This window comes from Lepisma saccharinum, chromosome 1, assembly GCF_977018435.1.
Source record: "Lepisma saccharinum chromosome 1, izLepSacc3.1, whole genome shotgun sequence".
NCBI classification, from domain to species: domain Eukaryota; kingdom Metazoa; phylum Arthropoda; class Insecta; order Zygentoma; family Lepismatidae; genus Lepisma; species Lepisma saccharinum.
The window spans coordinates 221,663,210-221,685,702 of record NC_139229.1 but is presented as its reverse complement, the minus strand read 5'-3'; the positions used below and the strand labels follow the sequence as shown (position 1 = coordinate 221,685,702).

Genomic DNA, 22,493 nt, shown 5'->3' with positions numbered 1-22,493 from the left:
CTTGTAAAAACTGTAGGGGAATAGTTAGAGATATGGTTTACGATCCAAAGGTTGTGTGTTCGAGTCCACTGGTGCAACTTTTTTTTCAGTCTCTAATGTATTTATCAACAGATATGCATCAATATCAGAGTAATTTTATATTTATATTTGACATAACTATAAAGATTCTTGAATATCAGTAGTATGATAAATACATGTGAAATACTCGTATTTCGCACACTTCAGGGAACGACTTATGTCTCTCATAGTAGAAAATGACCCTTTCATGAGAATGGAATTTCCCCTCATTCATGTTACAAGTTTACATGTTTAGTTTATAATCATTTCCACACACCCTGTTTATCTCCTCCAGCTACTCAAACAATAAATGAAAAGTATCAACAATTTCACTGTTGAGAGTTAGTCTCACATATATCACTTCACCCAAACATTTCGAACTTTTCTTATTGTTCAAAAACTAGGAATTCTAATTGCTATTACCCTTCAATATAACGGAAAGTTTACTTGACAAATCAACCGTATGTAGACATAATTGTTTTGTTCATTATATAATAATATAATACATTATTCTATCATAATTGCACAGACAGAATTTTCCATCTGGGGTGTACGTTTCTATTTAGGGGTGTAAAAGTACATTTAGAGCAAAATTGCTGTAAATTTTGCCTTTTGAAGAAACAAAATAGGTGTGTTAAGGAAATTCAGCTTTTTTTATCATTCCCCATATAGTCCAGAGCTTGCACCTAGTGGATATCACATCTTCCTACACCTTAAAAAGTGTAATTGCATCTCAATGATTTGAAGAAACAGAGATTATGAAAAGGCAGTGTTGGATTGTCTGAACTCCCATGTGGCAAACTTCTATGCAGAAGGTATTAAAAGCTTGTTGTTCCATGGTACGAAAAGTGCTAAAAAATAATGGTGACTGTGTTGAAAAATGAAGTGGATATGTATGTGTTTGTATCCATTAATACAGTGTTGCTACACTTGTTTTCTTGCTTGATATTATCAATCGACTCTTACTTTTGAAATGTAACTCATATATATTTCACAGTATCCATATGTTGTATTTCATTGCATTATTACACTTTAAAGAAAACTTGACATGTCCAATATCACAGCATGTAAATGCAAATATGTGATTCATGGATTAAATAAATCTATTCTATTCTATTCTTATCCTTGAAATATGGAGGAATTGAACATTTTAATTTTAGTTATATCTATTCTATCACTCCTTTTTGAGAGAGCATATCTTCTTCTTTCATCTTCAGGCAAAGACATTTATTTTTTTCCTGTTGTGGGGACTGAACTTTCAAGGGATCTGTGATTTACTACATATACTAACTACTCCATGGTGCCCACCAGAATTCTGTACTATGGTTTGCTACATTTAAGTCTATTCTTGATATGTTCACCTTCAGTGTTAACTGTAATCCTGAGAAAGTGGCACGACAAAATATAAATATAGAACTCAATGAAAAAGAAAATAGTAGAAAGCCCAAGGAGCAAATTCCTAGGAGTATGGATCGATGGGAATCTTACAAGGGACATAAATATTCAAGTGCTAGCAGAAAAGCTCAATTCATCCTGCCATACGTCCAGAATCCTTGCAAATATTGTAACAACAGAAACACTAAGAACAACATATTATGCTCTAGTGCATTCAAGAATTGCATATGGTATCCCGTTCTGGGGGATTTCATCCAAAACAAACACTATACTCAAACTGCAAGAAAGAATTATCAGAATAATGTGCCATGAAACTCCAAGATCAGCCAGTAAACCTTTATTCCAATGTCTTCGTATCCTACCAGTACCATGTATATATATTTTAGAAACAGTCACTTTCATACATGAACATTTTCACCTATTTAACAAAAACTGTGCCCTTCACAATCACAATGCAAAAACAGCTCAGAATTTTCACTTAAAACCAATCAGACTGCAGACATCAAAAAACAGCATTGACCATACAGGACTATTAATCTATATATATATATAAAAATGGATGTATGTGTGTGTGGGTGTGTATATTTGTTTGTTCCGGCATAACTCTCAAATGCCTGGAGCAATTTCAACCAAACTTGGTACACGTATCACTTGCAATCTGGAAATAATATTTTGGGGTAAGACACCCCTGGCACCCCTAGGGGTGGGGTGGGAAGGGGTAACATGTAAAAATAATCGAGAACCACCGATATTAATTCCGCACAAACAGACATCTGTGACTTTATGCAATCCAGACAACGATAGTTTTTCTCTGGTTGTCTAACATTCAGGCTGTGTTGTGAATGGAATCCATAGTTTTCGTGACACTCCCAATGCAGTTCAACTCCAAGTTCATCACCTATCGGCATGGGGGTGAGAGGGGGTGAAAAATAAAATGCCACAAATGACCTACATTAGTGTCGAATCCATAGTTTTCACAGTCGCTAAGCTAATTGGTGACATTCACGATCACATTTAAAATTAGTTACATTTTACATTATAGTTAGCATTCATTATTTTCCTGTCTAATACAAGATTGGGGTAAATAATTACTTGGGCAATGCCAGGTAATCAGATAGTATTCAATAAATTACCTAATCACTACAAGCAAATGTGCAAAAAGCAATTCAGAAAACATGTCCAGCAACTCCTCCTAGAAAACATGTACTACAAAGTGAATGAATTCCCAGAAAAAATTAAGGAACCAAATGAATATTAAAAAAAAAAAACACTGATAGAATATAAAGAGTGATGAACAAATCTGTTTACTCTGTTAATCTTTATATTGATACGAATATATGTTTATACCCTCATTATGTATGAAGGTAAAGGTAAAGTGTTCCCCTGTGCATAGCACCATGCCATGAAGGCGTACAGGGGGTGTGGGGGTAACGCCCCACACTTTCTTGATCCGGTCGTGAGTGGGGGTGATGTGATCAGCATCATGCCCCTGACCGCCTTTACCCCCCAGGGTTTCCCCCCAGGTACCCATGTTATTCGACGCTGGGTAGGCGCCGGGGCCGCTTCCACCGTTAGAAAAGTTCCCGGATTTGAACCGGCCGGGGATTGAACCCGGGACCTTTAGCATGGTAGTCAGACGCGTTACCGACTGGGCCACCTAATCTTCAAATATATTATGTATCGGATTGGATCATATACTGTGTAGCTATTGTAATATGCAATGTAATATGATATCATGTAATTGACAAAACCATGATCAGTGTAATCCCCAAGGTGAATAATCAATCGATCAATCAATGTCTGCAGAATTTTGAGTCAGGGCTATGAAGGCTACTGCTATGATATTTCTACTTCAAATTTGATTCTTTGTGTAGTGTACAATTTTCAACTTTCTATTTCTCTTTTTCGTTTTCATAGCCACTGTAACGGTTGTGCAATGCATACCATCACACAAGGCCTCATGCTTAAAGTGACGACTAACTTCTGACATGTATGTGTAATGTTATTTCCTATTTTATTCACACTCATTTCTTGTACAAATGTGATCAAATTAGAACAGGAGAAAGAAAAGAAAAATAAACTAAATTAGTTATACAGCTCCATTGTTCATGTTGGGAAACCTGATGGTAAGAGACCTGTAGGAAGGCCAAGATAAAGACGGAGGGATAACGTTGAGATGGACCTAAAGGAAATTGGTAGGGATGGAAAAGAGTATATAGATCTTGCTCAGGATAGGGATAGATGGAAAGCCTGTGTTTCTGCAGTCATGAACCTTTGGGTTTAAGAAGGCTAGAGAGTTAGTTAGTTAGTAAGTTTAGTTCCATTGTAATCAGCTTATGTGCCATAGAAAATGGAAACTGAAATTTCCAATTGGGATAGCACGCCTGCTACAAAAAGATGCGAGAAAAAGAATTTCAATTAATGCAGTTTAAATTTTATGTAACTTAATTTAATTTAACCAATTACTGTCATAAATTGATTGATTGAGTTGGTGTTTTAAGTCCACTTCATGCACAGAAAGGCTAATTGGGACTGGACATATTTAAAGTGGGATCGGAACCACTATGTGCCTCCACCTGGTATCGAACCCGTGGTCATAAAAATTATTGTTCAAGAAAGTACAGCACTGTCATGATTCTATGTGTGGAAGCCAAAAGACACCAAATTTGAGGAAGCATATGTGGCTAAATGGAGAAAAGATGACAAGAAGAGTTTGAGCCATGCCAGGGAAACTTGTCATGCTTGGAATGAAAAAATCTGCAGCCAAAATAGAAATTAAAAAATTGAGATACTTTTATTTTCGCTCGCTCAAAAGCCAGACAAGAAACATTGGCAGATTTTTCTAGATTTTATGACTATGCCAATGTGCCAACAAATTTCAAGTGATTATCTTTGGAAACAGTGTAGCTTCCACCCAAGTATTATAGTAGCAGTTTAGGTTTGAATCCTGGCCTGGGCATGGGTGTTCTTTGCGAGTGTCCCTTCATCAATTTCATCATATCATCACTCATCTTCATCTTGGCAAATAACCAAAAGTGGCACAAAAGCAAAGTAAATGAAACCAAATCAATCAATCAATCAAACCAAGTTGCCCTTTTCTAAATCTGCCTCTGTTGTATACACGTACACATCATTTGAATTTTTTTTAGTGTGTTCTTATTCTAACATGCATTATGTTACAGATGTAAATGAATGTGAAGTTTTACCAGAAGATGTACGATGCAGCTATAAATGTGTCAACACATATGGAAGTTTCTTGTGTGTATGTCCACCAAAGCATACACTTAATGCAGACAAAAAATCATGTAAGCCCGTTGGTTGCAGACCTAATTGTATGAATGGTGGGACCTGTGTAAATGGAGATTGCAGATGTCTACCAGGATTTTCAGGTGCCATATGCACTGCAGGTTAGATCATTTTATATGTTGACATCATTTTGTATTTGCTAATCTACTCTGCTCCTCAAAAGTTAAGGAACACCAAAGGGAACAGAAGGAAACAAACACAAAAAGAGGGTTCACCCTTTTATTTGTACCATTTTGCAATGTTGCTGGTCATTTTCGTTGCATGTTGCATCTGTACCTTATTGGTGTGCATAAGCCCTGATCAAGAGCATCCCAAACATGCTCGATAGGATTAAGGTCCGGTGAGCATTCAGGCCACTCAATACGGGTGATCTGTTTCCAGGAATTCCGACACAATATGTGTCGAGCATTGTCATCCATAAAGAGGAACTTCAGACCAAATGCTCCATGGAAATTGTGAACATATGAACACAAAATGTTTTTTTTCTCAATTTCTGATGGGGCTGAAGCCTCATCAACCCCTCTCCGCATATGTCAGTGTAGCATGACAAAGCTTAAATAAACTTGGATGATGCTGTGCAAAAGATATATTTTATTGTAATGTTATTCTCAAGACTCACAATATTCTCTAATACTCTACTTGGTCTTATAATCCCCTGCTGTTCCTTAAGTTTTGTGGAGCAGTGTATTTTTTATGATGATGTATTCTTAAAGCATGATATTTATCCACAAATAAAAACTTACTATCTTTAAAATATTTCCTATTTCTGTGTGAAATGCAAAATATTCAATGTATTTTATTTATATAATTTTTCCCCTCAGAGCATATCAGCTCCAGCTTTTTAAGTTTTTCTTTATCAATTTGCTTCTGATTAAAATTCACAATGGGTGTATGAATTACTTAAAAATCTTACATTAAGTCATAAATGTTATTACATTTAATGCACGTACTGTTTTCTTCATTTAATGCACGTACTGTTTTCTTCCAAAATATTTGTCTAATTTATGCCAACCTTTTAGAAAATATAAAGAAAAATTTTAAAATATTCTATGATATAATATATACATTTTACTTTGTGTAGTGGATAACATACTTATTTACTCCAATAAACATTTGCATTTCTGTATTTTTTTTCAGTTTTGACTCAAAATATGAACTTTACTTTGGTGTAAATTATTCTGTGCATTTGCATGACACATTTCTCAGAGACAATACATCAATTTGATATCCTATAATAAGCTATTTGAGAGGCAACACATTAGTTTTTATAGTTAAAACATCCAACCTGGATAGGTGATTATGCTTGTACTGTAATTGTAGGTGATTTTTCACAGTGTAGTTTATTTTCCTTGCTTTTGTTATAGATTGCAAAGTTTACTGTCATATTTGAAATTATAGATACTCGAGTTTGGACTCCAATTAAATATTAACCAGTTACTGCTAACACTGACTCACAGTGACAGCCTGCAGTTTCCCCATTTCACATGCATCTTTACCCTGTTGATTAAAAATCTGTATAAAATTGGTTTCGAAATGTGAATTGACAATTATAATGGGTTTTAAAAACAGATGTGAAGAGCTTCAAAACAACAACCAATATTGTATTTGTAAGACTACCCAATACTAAGAAAAAGGTACATTTTCAGCGAAAAATGCAAGCTTGACCAGGACTGAAACCCGGGTTTCTAGCATACCATGCCATTGCTCTACCACTGAGCTACTGAGCCAGCCTGGCTTCGCCTGATTTTTTGCTGCTGTTCTTTTACCTGTGTGAAATAGTTACCGCAATGGGATCTGTTGCCTTTGAAATACTGTAGACCAATGGTTCTTGAACTTTCCTAGACCCCCTTCAGAGATCACTCAGTAAATAGACACAGTACATTTGAATAATTTTCGTTGTCTCATAATTCATTCTTAGCATTAAAGAGTAAATGCTCTTGTCTTAGTATTTTTCCGAACCTTTGTGGAACACTGGGTGGACCACAGTTGAAGAACCGCTGCTGTAGACGTAAACAGTGACAGCGAAAAATAAGGCAAATCCAGGCCAGCTCGGTAGCTCAGTTCTACAGCAATGCCACAGTATGCTAGAGACCCAGGTTCGAGTCCTGGTTGAACCTGCATTTTTTGCTGAAAAATCTAAAAATCTCCTGTGTGTGCCTAATTTGAGAAAAAGGTATTTCGCAAAATTTATAAAAACGTTTTTTTACTAGTTTTAAAAATCTAAAAATCAAGAATTTCTGCCTATACCACACTAAAATTTCATCATGATCGGACCACACGTTTTTTATTTATAGAATTTCATAGAGAGCAACTGTTTGAAAAACTCGAAGGCTTACTGTAAGAAAAAACACTTTTTTAGCATAGAATAAAACAGAATTGATTTGATTTGATTTGATTTATTTTACTATTCCTTTTGTACCACTTTTGGCTAATTTGCAAAGACGGGGATGAGTGATGATATGATAAAATTGATGAATGGACACTCACAAACATCCATGCCCAGGTCAGGATTCAAACCCAGGACCACATCGTAGTCCGATGTGTTAACCATTCTGCCAGCGGGGCCGGCAACACAGAATTGAGTTGGCTAAGTTTTGACGTAACTCGTTTTTATGTAGGTCTACTGGTTAATTTTTAATTGGAGTCCAAACTAGGGATGGCCAGATCCAGATCCTGGCGGATCCGAAATCCAGATCCGGTTGGTTCCGGATCCTAAGGATCCGGATCCTAAAATTTTTCGGATCCAGATCCGCGGATCTGGAATTTTCATATCCAGATCCGGATCCATAACTTTTGGATCTGGATCCAGAACTTTCGGATCCGGATCCAGAACTTTCGGATCTGGATCCAGAACTTTGGGATCCGGATCCAGAACTTTCGGATCCGGATCCAGAACTTTCGGATCCGGATCCAGAACTTTGGGATCCGGATCCAGAACTTTGGGATCCGGATCCAAAACTTTCGGATCCAGAATTTTCGGATCCGGATCCGTTTAGCTATCCCACATGCGCTTCTTTGGAAAGTAAGAATGTGCTTATAACATATTGTTACCTGCTAATATACATATATATATATATATATATATATATATAATATACATACACATTAGGGTGTATCGAAAAAAAACTTTTTTTCGAAGTGTTAAGGTGGCTAGTGCGGAAAAGTGGCAATTCGTGATCAAAAACACGTTTGATTTTTTTCAGATTTTTTGGAGGTCGTTTAGGTGGCACGCATCGACCTTGAAGTTTTGATAGTGATTTGGTTATGCAACACGCACAACAATTTCACAAAAATGTCATTATTTGGCTATTTCATGTGTTTTTTTCTGCATTATGGTCATTTATTGTTTTGTTTATGGCAAATATGTTACATTCGTGCCTTAGGGGTGGTTTCCTATGCATGTTTACGTAAGCTTTTGGTCAAAAATTGTCAATTTGAGGCTAAAAACCCCATTTTTTCTATTGATGGTTTCCAATTGGTTTCGACTGTGTTTTATTTGAAGGTTTTCCAATATAAAAGACTAAATAAAATATTTTGGCTTTCTAATTGCTAACAGTTCCTCAATTACTGTCCAGCGCTTCGCTTATTTTCATAGCTTATTATGCTTTGAAAATAACCCAGAGCTCACCACGAGGAGGTGGCTGGACTGCGAGCTCCACCCACCCAAATGATGTTGGCAAACATAATTTTACTAAGGGGCAGGCCAAGATTTTCTTCTAGTTTTCTCCTTGAACTTTATAGTCACTTTTTGTTCGAAATGTCGGCATATGTTCTCTAGATTCGAATTTCGCTTTGATGTAGCCATCACGTGCGCTGGCGCCGAAAATGGAAGAAGCAGCCTCTGTGATAATTTTCACAAGTCGCTCCACTCCTTGTGTGTGGCAGGGGAAGTCTTGAATTTCCGCTATATTTTTGTTTTTATTGTAGTCATCTACTTCTTCATTTGTAATATTATTGGCCAACGTAGTCTCGTGATGGAGGGAGCATGAAGCCCAATCAACCATGTCATAGTATTGGTCTGCATTAAAATTGATGGTTGGTAAAACAAAAGTGCGAATTCTTTTGCCTTTCTTTCAATCCTCTTGCTTTCTTAATTCTTTGCCAACCAAAACTTCTTATTTCTGGGATTTTGTCGGTTATTAAAGCCAGCAGGAGATTTTCAGGATGGGCCAAGAATGCGTTTTGTTGAATGACCCTATTAATCAGATCTCTCAAGTGGTGTGGGAGAAATCGGGACAAGTAGAAAGCCAAAATATTTTATTTAGTCTTTTATATCGGAAAACCTTCGAATAAAACACAGTCGAAACCAATTGGTAACCATCAATAGAAAAATATGGAGTTTTTAGCCTCAAATTGACAATTTTTGACCAAAAGCATACGTAAACAACATAGAAAACCACCCCTAAGGCACGAATGTAACATATTTGCCATAAACAAAACAATAAACGACCATAATGCAGAAAAAACACATGAAATAGCCAAATAATTACATTTCTGTGAAATTGTTGTGCGTGTTGCATAACCAAATCACTATCGAAACTTCAAGGTCGATGCGCGCCACCTAAACGACCTCCAAAAAATCTGAAAAAAATCAAACGTGTTTTTGGTCAGAAATGGCCCCTTTTCCCCACTTAACATTTCGAAAAAAAGTTTTTTTCGATACACCCTAATAAACATATATATATAGTGTGTGTGTGCGCGCGTGGGCGATTCTTGTAATTAATTAATACACTTACAAGGGAGGTCTAAGTCTCCCTCTTCGATTTCCATGAAACTTGGCAGGTGTATAAAGCCCCCCCCCTCAAATGTCAAGATGAGGAGAAATTGAATTGGGGATCTGATTCCAAAACCACGTAAATATGGCATAGGAAGAAACAGGGAGCATAGGGCCTCTCTATACATGTGTCAAATTTCATGGGAATCGGAGGGGGACACAGGGGTCAGATGATCCCCACGTCAAATTGTCCTCATCTTGACATTTGAGGTGGGTTTTGCCCCCTAAAACAGTTTTTTAGCCGAAACAAAAAAAAACACGTATTTCTTACTTTGGGCCCCTCTATACACCTGCCAAGTTTCATGAAAATCGGAGGGGGACACAGGGGTCGGGCCCCCCAACTTCAATTTGTCCTCATCTTGACATTTGAGGGAATTTTGCTCCCTAAAACAGTTTTTAGCCGAAACAAAAAAAAACACGTATTTCTTCCTTTGGGCCCCTTTATACACACACCTGCCAAGTTTCATGGAAATCGTAGGGGGACACTTAGATAACCTCCCTTGTTAGTCTTACACTTTGTAATTATATAACACTGCATATATTATAATGTTTTATTTTAATTTGTAAAACTGTAACTGTAGAACAATTGTATAATTTTTGTATAACATTTCTATCTTGTTATATGTGTTAAAGGTTTCATCCTGGAATGGAATGTCTCACATTTATGTGTGTTTTCATTTCCAACACATTCGAATACATATTCATTTCAATGGCATTTACAAAATCACCTCTGACATTTTATGTTAAACAAGTAAGATTATTTTTGTGCACGAGTGTGTTAGTCGATGCGTAGCAAAGTATGTTAGGAACAACACTTGAAAAAAATTCTTGTAGGACTAACGAAAAATTTCTTTGTAATCGAAGATCATAATACCTTTTAAGGTGTGGTAATATTATAATGGGATTGAGATACGAAACTCTCGGATCCAGATCCGAAATTTTCGGATCCGGAACTCTCGGATCCAGATCCAAATCAGGAACTCTCGGATCCGGATCCAAATCAGGAACTCTCGGATCCGAATCAAGATCCGAAACTTTCAGACCCGGATCTGGATCCGTGGATCCGGAACTCTTGGATCCGGAACTTTCAGATCCGGATCCAGATCCAAAACTTTCAGACCCGAATCCGGATCTGGAATTTTCGGATCCAGATCCAGATCCGTAACTTTTGGATCCGGATCCGGATTTTTCGGATCCGGATCCGTTTGGCCATCCCTAGTCCAAACTCAAGTATCTATAATTTTTAACCCGACAGTAGTATTCTTTTTTTCTCAGATGTGAATGAATGTGAAAAACCAGAGGTGTGCCACCATGTGTGTCGCAATACATTTGGCAGCTTTGCATGTTTTTGCCATGGACATTCCACACTGGCAGACGACGGTTACAGTTGCATTGAACACAGATGCATTCCAAGCTGCAAAAATAATGGATCATGCAGAAGAGGAAGGTGTCACTGCAAACCTGGCTTCACTGGTCGTTTTTGCCAATTAGGTAAAATATATTTTAGTATTTATACACAGTCAGTGCTAATGCATATACAAACATTTATTTTCTTTCTTTTTACAGCTTGATTAACAAGTAATCAACATGGTGCATAAAATTTAGTCATCGTAGAAAATTTTATGAGGGTATTTGAATTTATATTTTTATTTTATTTTACCTAATCACACTATTTTGTGAATAAATTTAATATGGTTTCAGATTTTTAAATGTTCTTTTAGTATGTTACATTTAGATATATTACACGCAAATAGCACCAATCAGTTTTCAAAATGTACACTTTTCGCCCTCACAAAGGCTCGATGTCTCCCTGGCCAGGCATCTATTGCAGCACGGATGATCTTGATGGGAAAGTCCTCCCCTGCTGCTATCAAGGAGTGCTTTTAACTTTCAGTTATAGGGTGCCTCTTCTTGCAGACAGTCCACTCTAGCTCTGGGCACAGTTTGTAGTCCAAGGTACTGAGATCATGGCTATCAGATGGCCAATCAAAAGTGGAGATGAAATCGAGTACACTGGTCTCCAGTCACCGTCTCATCATCCTTGCCTTATGAGCTGGGGCAGAATATTTCTTGAACATCCAGGATTCATTGTAAAATATTGTTTAGGTCAACAGTGTCACGAGAGGGTCCAGGACACTTTCCACATACACTTTCGCATGGCTTTCAAGCCCTTTTCTAAAAAATGAGGCCTGGTGGAACTCGCATAGCTCACCCCCACCAAACCATGACTGAGGAGGGCTGGTGGCATCTCTGATTTTTTGGAACTCTTTCACAAACTTCTCGAGTATTTGAAGCATATTCCCTTTCATTTTGGCGGTTAAAACTTTATTCAGTGGTGAAAAATTTCTTATCAGTGAAGAGAATCCTGCAATGCCCATTGGCAACATACCGCTGCAGGAGCCGTCTCGATTTCAGTTCCCTCTGCTTCTTCACTTGAGTCGTTAGGAAATTTCCAGTACTCCACTGGTAAGCTCCAATTCCAAGGTCTTCATTAAGTACCCTGAACGTTGATTCTTGTGAAATATTCAGCTCCTGTGCCATTATCACTTGCTTCCGGATGGGATTTCGGCCGATGCAAGCCATCACTGCTTTAACAGCCACCACTGTTCATACGGTGTGAAGTCGACCAACTCTTGGGCGATCTTTCATGCTACCAGTCTCAGTGATTCTGTGGATTGTCTGATACACAAACTTTTTGCTGATCTTCTGGATTTTTAGGGTCTGGAAAATCTCAGTGAGTGACTTCCCAACCATATGCAGAGCAATTACTGCTACTCTATTTTCATATTCGCCCCACTCCATGCTAAGCACAAGATGATACACGCTTACTCTTTCACACTTGAACATACACTGGTCATGAGTGAACTTCAGTACAAGCATGGTTCATGAGCCTGACTACCGGATGTACAGTCCAAGCCGAAAGTTTGTAACAATATTTATGGCCAGACTAGGTATATTATATGTATGAGTATAAGAAAAATCAAATAAGACTGAAGCATTATAGTCAGTATTAATAATACAACATAGAATTCATGTTTAGCTTTTATGCACTTATCCCTTGAATATGTTGATTGTTTTGCCTTTGCAAAGTTACATTATACTTACATCATTACACTTAAAATATATTGATGATGCCATTGCTTAGCTTAGCTTAACTTCACACAGTGGCAAATCGAAGATTTTCATAACAGACAAATATGACCACATGGTCCTACATTTTGCCATTTTTAACACTCATTGTTTTGCCGTTTCTTAAATGAATGCTGGCCGAAAGAAGGAAAGTTCCAACCCTCTCCTGCCCCTCCCCCATGTAAACACCCTCCTGTACATCATAGGTAGTGTCCTTGTGTAGAATCTATGGATGTGGGGTGTTTATACTTTCCTAGTTATAGTTAAACTGTTTATAGTTCATCAAAAAATGCTACAATTTTTAACTTTTTGTTTCATGTAGGAACTGAATCATAGTGACTCAGAGCAAACTTCTATATCATCATGTGAGAATCAGAGGACGTAATTCCAATTTATGAAATTTACATATTCTTAGGAATATGCCTGACTCTTGAAAATAGTCAGTAAATTGGAGATTCATGACTCAACTTTACTGCTAAGTATCAGAAGTGGAGATATTTCGATCTGACTACAAATATAGCTTTTCAGTGGAGCTCAATTAAACAAAACTGGAAAAACACATAGCTATTTTAGAACATTAAATTATTGTTATTAAATTATTTATTTGCTTTTTCTATTATTGTTCCTGCATTAAAAAAAAACAATTTTCGTTGAATTCCTCTTCTCTCAACATCATATAAAATATTACCTAGCATTCTTTTAACAAGACTAATCCCATACACTAATGAAATTATAGGGGTTTATCAGTGTGTAAATGTAACAGAACAACTATTGATTGATTGAGTTGGTGTTTTAAGTCCACTTTATGCACAGTAAGGCTAATCGAGCATGGACCTACAGTTTAAAGTGGGATTCGAACCACTATGTGCCTCCACCGGGTATCGAACCTGGGACCCTTTGATTTCAAGGCCACAATGCTATTACTGCACCAACTACAGATAAACTATAGATCAAATATTATACATCAGACAGACACTTGAGAAAAAGTGGGACTATAATCAAAATGACCATCACGTATTCATTCATTTTTAAAAAGCATATAATTGTGTTAAAAGAGATAATTTATATAATATATTAGTCATGTTTGGAATACATAAGAAGCTTGTTAATATGATAAAAGTATGCAATAATGAAACAGAAAGTAAAATTCATGTGGGTATTAATATGTCTGACAAAATTACAATTCAGGATGGGTTAAGACAGGGAGATGCAATATCTCCATTGTTCTTTAATTTTGTCTTAGAATGTGCTGTTAGGAAGGTAAAATAAAACTAATGTAGGACTAAAATTAAACGATGTGACTCAGTTGTTAGCATATGCAGATGATGTAGACTTATTAGGGGATGATATAAAATGCAATTAAGAATAATGCTAAAATATTTTTCAAAGCAGCTGAAGAGATAGGGTTGGAAGTTAGCAAGGAGAAAACTAAATATATCCTTGCAGGCTGAAACCAAGTGTTGGGTGATAATCAAAATGTAATTATTGATAACAACTCATTTGAATCAGTTTCCGAATTTAAATACTTAGGATTTATATTAACAAACGAAAATGATATTAAAGATGAAATAAAAAGTAAACTTAATTCAGGAAATGCATGTTACTTGTCTCTTCATAAACTTTTATCCTCTCATACAAATATAATATTTAAGAAACTAAAAGTGAAAATATACGAAATCGCATTTTTGACTGAAGTACACTAGACTCTCGCTAATCCGGCCATTCCTTGCACATATGGGTGCCGTATTCGCGGAAGTGCCAGATTATTGAGAGGGTCGGAAATTACATACTACTATGTAGTTTAAACACATAGGGACTATACAGGCTGTACTTTATTAAATCCAAAGACACTGTACATTCATTTACATAGAAAATTTAGTCGTTCAGTGTGTACATATACAGTAGTATCACTCACTATGAAACATGTCACGAATTGTTAGTTGTTGCAATGATGATACGCGACGGCGGCATGCTTTATCACGCAAATGCTTTACAAGCATTACATCAGTACTGCATGTATCTGGTTGTTGCATAATGCATAATGTACTGCATGTATCTGGTTGTTGCATAATGTACTCCAGGAAGATGTCTGCAGCTTCCGCACCAGCAGTGTGAGAAATCTTCATGCTCTCCCCTCCTGTGTCCTCTTCTTCATCACTTTCATCATTAGTAGTTTCCTGCACGCTTTTGATTATTTCTTCATCTGTTAAAGTTTGGTCTATCTCACAGTTTTCCTCATTTAGCCACTTAGCAACATCCTCTTCATCAATTTCTCCTCCTCCCGGAAGCTTGTGTAACATATCAATGTACATATTGTCAGCAATTGATGATTCCAAATTGACTGGCTCATTGCTGTCGCTCAGTACTGGCTCCAACTCTGCATCAAAGCATGGCCACACTTTTCTCCAGGTCTTCATTATGGTTGTGTTTTCCACTTTATCCCATGCTTCTGATGTTTGGAAAACAACGTCTCGTAAGTTGATTGCTTTCCACACCTTCAACATAACTTCGGTAGAGTCGTTTTCACATTCGTTCAGCAAGGAAACAAGAAGTGCATGTCGATAATGACGTTTAATTGATTCCAAAATCCCTTGGTCCATGGGCTGTATCAGGGCTGTCACATTTGGTGGAAGAAAGAGTGCTTCTATACCATCGGATTTTAGAGTCACATCAGAACGATGACTGGGAGCATTGTCAATTATAAGGATGGCTTTCAGTGAAAGTTTTTTCTTCTTCAGTTCTTTTCTCACAGCTGGTACAAATGTTTAGTGGAACCACCGAGAGAATATTTCTCTGTCCATCCACGCTTTCTTCTGCACACAATATTGCACTGGTAGTGTATTTCTGTCGCTGTGTTGAAAACAACGTGGATTTTTGGGATTTCCCAATCACCATGAGCAGTAGTTTATGACTCCCATTTGCGTTACAACACGCCAGTATGGTTGTTTGTTTCTGTTGTTTGTACCCACGAGCTGCCTTCTCGTTCTTGGCAGCTAATGTTTTTGAAGGAAGCATCTTGTAAAAGAGGCTGGTTTCATCAGCGTTGTACAAGGCATCTGCAGTTAAATGTTCTTCCTCTACTATCTTCCGTATCTTCTTTACAAACTATTCTGCATATTTTTCGTTAGCTGAGCGACTTTCCCCGGTGACTGTCAGCTGCCGCACACCATGTCGTTTTTTCCAATTTGATAGCCAACCCTCGCTTGCTGCGAACAAGTTACTGCCATTAAGTTGTTTGTTAAATGCAACCGCTTTTTCCATTATTATCGGGCCACTGACTGGAATTCCTTTACTTCGTTGCTGTATGAACCATCTATAAACAGCTATGTCCAGTTCTTCATTGTCACTCTTTCGCATAACCTTCCATTTCCCCAACTCGCTATCCATTTGGGATGCATACTGTCGAATAACTTCTTTCTTCTTGATGTCATAAATAGTTGCTCGTCCAACACCGTACTCAATAACAATGGCTTTCTGTGAAGAGCCTCGGTTCAACTTATCTAAAATTTTGAGTTTTTGCTTGAGGTCAAGCGTAACGTGTTTCCTGTGTTTCCTTCTAGAAGACATAGTATGTACTGAAATTTAACATAAGAAAGTCACAATTTCAAATACTGTACGTATGTATAGCATTGTTTAACATTTTTAACTAACAACATTGTTGAACAAGATAATTCATTGTTGTGCACGTCATTTCTGCTTGAGTGACTACAGGCCGGATGTGGGCCAGACTACTGAGAGGGCAGACTATTGAGGGCCGGATTAGCGAGAGTCTAGGGTATTATATGGATGTGAAACTTGTCCCTTACATTAAAAGAGGAATATAAATTAAAAGTATTTGACAATAAAATCTTCAGAAAATGTATGAACCTAAAAGGGATGAGGAGACAGGTGAGTGGAGAAGGTTACATGATTTAGATCTGCATAATATGTATTAATGTCCAGATATTATTAGAATAATAAAATTAAGAAGACTTAGGTGGGCAGGCCATGTGACATGAATGGAGAGAAATTAAGAGTTTACACGATTCTTGTTGGGAAACCTGATGGTAAGAGACCAGTAGGAAGGCCAAGATGGAGATGGAGGGATTATGTTGAGATGGACCTAAAGAAAATCGGTATGGACAGAAAAAATTGGTTTGATATTGCCCAGGGTAGGGACAGATAGAAGGCTTCTGTTGCTGCAGCCATAAATCTTTGTGATTAATAAGGCTAAACTCCGTACCAGCTAATTGTAGACCAGGCGAACGAGAACAAGTCTCTGCACAAGTACTGACGCGAGACGGCTCCACCAATGAACAGTGAGAGAAACGGAATTGTGTAATGGGTGATGGGAGTTACCCGATTTCCTCCTGAGAGTTGCAAACTTTTTAAAAGGATAATACCGAACAAACATGGCAAACGGACCGTACTTTTGTCTCCAGATCTGTATGATTCGATTAAGAATTTCTTAGGGAATATGAGGGATAAAACTGCAAGAGCAAATTTTGACAAGCCGTGCATTTAGCGTACTGACTAAGGTCTGGACCTTACGTCCGAACATGCCATGAAATTCCTGTACATGTATGGTCAGGACTGTATGGTTGGCAACACTGCACTTTCACCACTCAATTTTCCTCCTCCTCCTCTGCCGATATACGTGGCAGTTAGCTGGGACAGGGTATAGAGAGTAAGTAAGTAAGTATGTTTTCAGCAGAGTTACACATAAACTTGCATGTCCCTTTTGCATTTTTTTATAACGAATATCAGTAGCAGCTTTTCTCCCTACTTACCTAAACAACATATAGAAGATAACACAGAAAGAAAAACCAAAATGGAAAGAAAGAAATTTATCAAAAAATTTAAACCTTTTGCTATATGTATTCAATATTTGGGTGACAAAGCAGACTACTTTATTACTTAAAATCATACATTTTAGGTTGAAAGTGCTGAAGAAAATACATGATAGTAGTGTAGTGTCCCCGGTTCACAGCCCGAAAATGGCGCTCGGTGGCGCTCGCAGTGTTACCAACTCCTCACTTGAAAAAATCACCAAGGTTTTTGTTTTTGGGTCTAACCTAACCTCAAGCAAGGAGCTGGCAATATTGCTTGAGGCTTTTCTCGCAGTGTGGCCAACTCCTCACTCGAAAAAATCACCAAGGTTTTTATTTGGTCTAACCTAACCTAAAGCAAGGAGCTGGCAACGCTGCTTGAGGCTTGCCTTGCAGCGTAGCCAACATCTTATTTGAAAAGTCACCAAGGTTTTTGTTTTTTGGGTCTAATCTAACCTAAAGCAAGGAGCTGGCAACACTGCTTGAGGCTTTACAGTGCATAAAGCAATTTGCCAACCTACTGATACTTTTGCCATAGCTTTTTACAAAAAAAAAGAGAGAAGAGAGAGAGGGAAGAGTTAAACAACCGATAGTGTTGCTAATATTTACCTACAGTTTTTTTTACATGGCAAGGGCTTAGCCAAATTTATATACTGGCGTAACATACACTGGGCAAGAGAGCCGGCAACAAATATATACTGCCGTAAAAGAGAGAGAGGGATGGATGGATGGTAGCACAGTATGTGTGTGCGTGTGTGTGTGTATAATATGTAGCATTATTAACTAGAGTGTGTTGGCAACTCGCTTATAACTAAAAAATAGAGATGCCAATGTTGCTGTAAGATAAAGAGAGAGACTAAGCTGGCAACAGTGGTGAGCGAATACGTATTATTTCCAAGTCCCGAGCGCCAATGTATATCATGATTTTTGCAAACCTCTCTCGCGGCAACGATGCGCCACACACACACGTACGTACTTCTTTTTATTTCAGTATTGTGGCGCAAACAAACAAACAAATAATAATTGTTGTTTTTAGGATGCCTGGCCCCTATAACCTCGCCAGGGTGCGTGGTGCCCAACCAAAAATGTAAAAGTTTTCTAATGGCTGCGATTATAGATTACCGCACCTCTGTAGAGTTTCACGTGTTTTTTTTTCCCCCCAAACTTCCATGAAACCCTACAGAGGACCTCCGTAATGCATGCAACGTGTACTAACGACTCTAGTGTTATTTGATGTTGTGATATTTTTTGGATATAGAGTTTTATTATGAGATAGATAAAAATAATTATGTTTATTATAATATTTTCTTGATGAAGATGGAGAATGTATGTGTGTGTGTTACAAATAAAGTTGCATGCTTTTTTTTCTAGTTCGACATGAGATACACACAATTTTATTTTTTGAAGTACAGTTAATATTACCTAGGTTAATCTGTGACATACAACTAGCGATCGACACGACCACCTGACACACAGACACAGAGAGAGTGAGCAAATTTAAAGTGTGATCTATAGCCTTACAGGTGACTCAAAAGCAGAAATTGGTCATAGCGTGACAGGTCGATCTATCGTGAACTAAACTAACCTCCCCCACTCATACATACACACTATGTCTTACAATAAGTAAGGCTGCTATATCACATGTAAGGGCTAACGGTTGCCAACACACACAAGATCTATTGCAAATTTTATTAACCTACGACATAAGCCATGGACACACACACACCAAGCCTTCCAGATAGGCTATAAGCAACTCACCTCTTGCAATTGTATAACGGGGAAAATTAACCTACAGCTAGCAACACTGTTTGAGCTGCTTTCGACGAGTAGTGTTACCAAACTTATTTTTTTGCAAATAGGCTCTACAGCTAGAGGCTTGAAACATATACCCTACCAGAGTATGCCAACTTACCTCATGTAAAAATATTACCTAGTACGGGTTAAGCTGTGACATACAACTAGCGAACGACACGACCACCTGACACACAGACAGCTTATACGCAGTTTTTCCTACACACGTACTGGGTTTAAAAGGTAACTTGCAACAACCATTTCACTCACCTCCTATCATATAATAAAATTACCACAGGTTTTTGATACTTGCTGCCAGAACATGGTGGTTTTAGACTGGAAATTCAACCCGATTATTCTATTTGTGCAAGAGAAAAAATGATGATGCCTGCATGTGGAATATATAATTCTTCTTACGGTATTTTGCGTGCCCCAGTAACCTTGCTTTCGATTCACGGAAGCTATGACGTGTATTTCCTGTTTCGCGAACATACGAGAACCTTTCACAATGTCGCATCAGATAATAATATATTGCAAGAGCGAGTTGGTTGTGTATATAAATCTAGTCTTGGGGAATAGACATGAATATAATGTCAAAATTATTGCATAACTTAAAAAGAACATTTATTGCACTGCGCTTTCTAGCAAAGGTAAATGTGGAATGCCCCGGCCCCTCAGAGATTCGAATACTGTTAGTTAAACAGCAAGCATTGTCATATGGACTGACGATTATTATTTTTTAAAAAAAACAGACCTCGTAGTAAGTTATAACCTGAGCTGTCTTGCAAGTCTCTCGAGTTTGATATCTGGTGAAGGAATATGATGCCACTATAAACTGTACACAAGATATGCCCAGTCCCTGGCATGAGATGGACGAGGACCTATACAGTTGTACAATGGTTGTTCTTTATTAAAGCATAGCGCTTATTTACATGTCAGCGCAACATGCATGCAAAGAAGGGAGGGAGACCATAACGGATAATTCTTATTTCGATTTCAATATTTTTGCTAGTCACGCTATCTAGACGAACACTGGAAGCGAGGGAAAGAGAGAAATGTTACCTTTTGCCCCTCTGCCTGTGTGTGATATACTAGTTTTACTGTATCGTGAAGCGAGGGCGAAAATAATTTTTGAAAGCAGTCTCGAGCATCTTCGCGTTCAGCCAACAAAGAAATAAAACATTACACATGGGTGTGGGGCGCAACAGCCACAGTACGGTAATGTGCATGGATGTTAAAACTTTTGGGTTTTTCTGAATAGACATACATATCAGTTTTGCAGTCTCCAGATGGGACCTAGCTTACTTTTTATTTGGACAAGGGGGTTCAGATCAACTATAATTTTTGTTCACATCAAAATGAAACAAAGGATTTTACTCCACTGCTTACTTATTCAATATTTTTATTATTGTAAAGAATGGGGCGGTGTGTCTTATTGTATATAGTCTTCCAACAACCACCTCGGGGGCGTAAATTTATGTTTCTGCATGTATGCAAAATGCACTTAACTTCTGTTGTGAAGTTTGTTTTGCTGCTGTGATTAAATACTAAACCAAAATCTCACTACATAACTTTGAATTATATTTGTTAATACGATCTATATTATATCATCGCTATAGGTGGTCCATGTTATTCGCAGGAGAATTTTTAAAAAATGTCTTGTTTCTCGAACCTGTGGCCTGTAGATTTGCTTTGTTGGCAACAGAAACAGAAAATGGCACTATGTTATTCTATACTGATATACTGATAGTCAACAACTATGTCGAAAAGCAATAATAGGGGGGGGGGGGGACTTGTCTGTGTTGGGTCTTATTAACAACTTCACAGCTGTACCTGCACAACTCATCGACAACAAATCAACAATGTTAGGAAATGTGTGCATGACCCCGGGAATACAATTTAAAATTACTGATGTGATATGAACCTTTTTTACTTGTGTGTATTTGAATATGCGAACATGAGGCACTTTGAATAATCGAGGCGGACAATCACAAAAATAGCTTGCAACAGTATGGAGAGTTCAAACTTCAGACGATTTTTGTTAATCTAGGAAAAGCCAAGGGGGGAACGGAAAGATCACTACGAAAATTGTAACGCGAGGCTATTTTGGCTAATGGCAACGATGAGGATGAATAATGGTTGTTTTGATGAAATTGAAAAAAGTGGGGCACGTCTGCTTCGAAGTGCATTACACCAACAACTACAATTGTCCCTCTTCCCCACACGAGGCGATTAACAGAGGTGTATTTTTGCTGGTCTACGACTCTGAGGGCTCAAGTTACAATGTTTACCTATAGCTGTACATATTTAAAAATGACCTGAGCAATTAAATGTTACAATACCGATCCTGATTTTTGTCGGATGACGTAGGTTGCAATCCTACCCCCGATGGCGTATAGACTTAAATGTTTCCATAACATGAAATACTGTTAATGGAAATCTGTCGTTTCTAATGTAAAAATCATATAACAAGAAAAAGAAGAAAATAAATGTTGCGAGCAAATACGGAGCCTCAACCCAAACACATAAATAATCAGACAAGATGTCAACGGTGCGTTCATAACTAACAAGTGATTATTCAAAAATTGAAATGGTGCAGGGGGGAAACAACCAACTAACTAACTAGGCTTCTTAAACCCGAGGACAGCAAATACAAGCCTATCCTAATCTGAGAAAGATCTCTATCCATTTTTTTTCCATCCCAACCGATTTTTTTAGGTCTATTCAACCCCTCATGGTACACGAGCTCCCACTGCCCTGATGGTGGAGGAAGCGAATCTATTTGGACATGAAAGAGCATTATGTGTGGGAGACTATAATTTATACATGTGGTTGCTTGGATGCTTACAGAGGATGCCATAGCTCGTGCGATTGAGGCATTTTATTAAGCACATATTTTGATGAGTGTAAAGAATTAAATAAGTCACAAGAGGCTGAGGCATGGTTCGAATTTCTCGATCTAGGTATGGATGCAGACAGACACGAAGTTTTGTGTGTGGACACAAATGATAATGGAAAAATGCCGTTCACCCCGATAGCATAGTGGTAATGTTGTTTTTGCCTCGTTTCCATCGACAACATAGTGGTTACACTGTCTAATATTAAGAAGTTTGAATATGCCTAACCTAAAATAAAATTCAAGAATTAATAGAGTTAAACATTTGCCACTCTGAAATGGCGACGGCTATCATAACATCATTTTCAGCGGGATAATAATGACAATATTATATATA

At 37.6% G+C, this 22,493-nt stretch overlaps 1 protein-coding gene across 1 annotated transcript in view; it reads left to right on the top strand.

Moving 5' to 3' along the window:
* Window positions 1-22,493, top strand: part of LOC145979341 (uncharacterized) — a 273,539-nt gene that overhangs the window by 194,941 nt on the left and 56,105 nt on the right. The window contains exons 8-9 of the mRNA XM_083112208.1: window positions 4,635-4,859; window positions 10,808-11,023. Of these exons, the coding sequence (XP_082968334.1) occupies window positions 4,635-4,859; window positions 10,808-11,023 (441 nt within the window). The remainder of the gene's footprint in view (window positions 1-4,634; window positions 4,860-10,807; window positions 11,024-22,493) is intronic.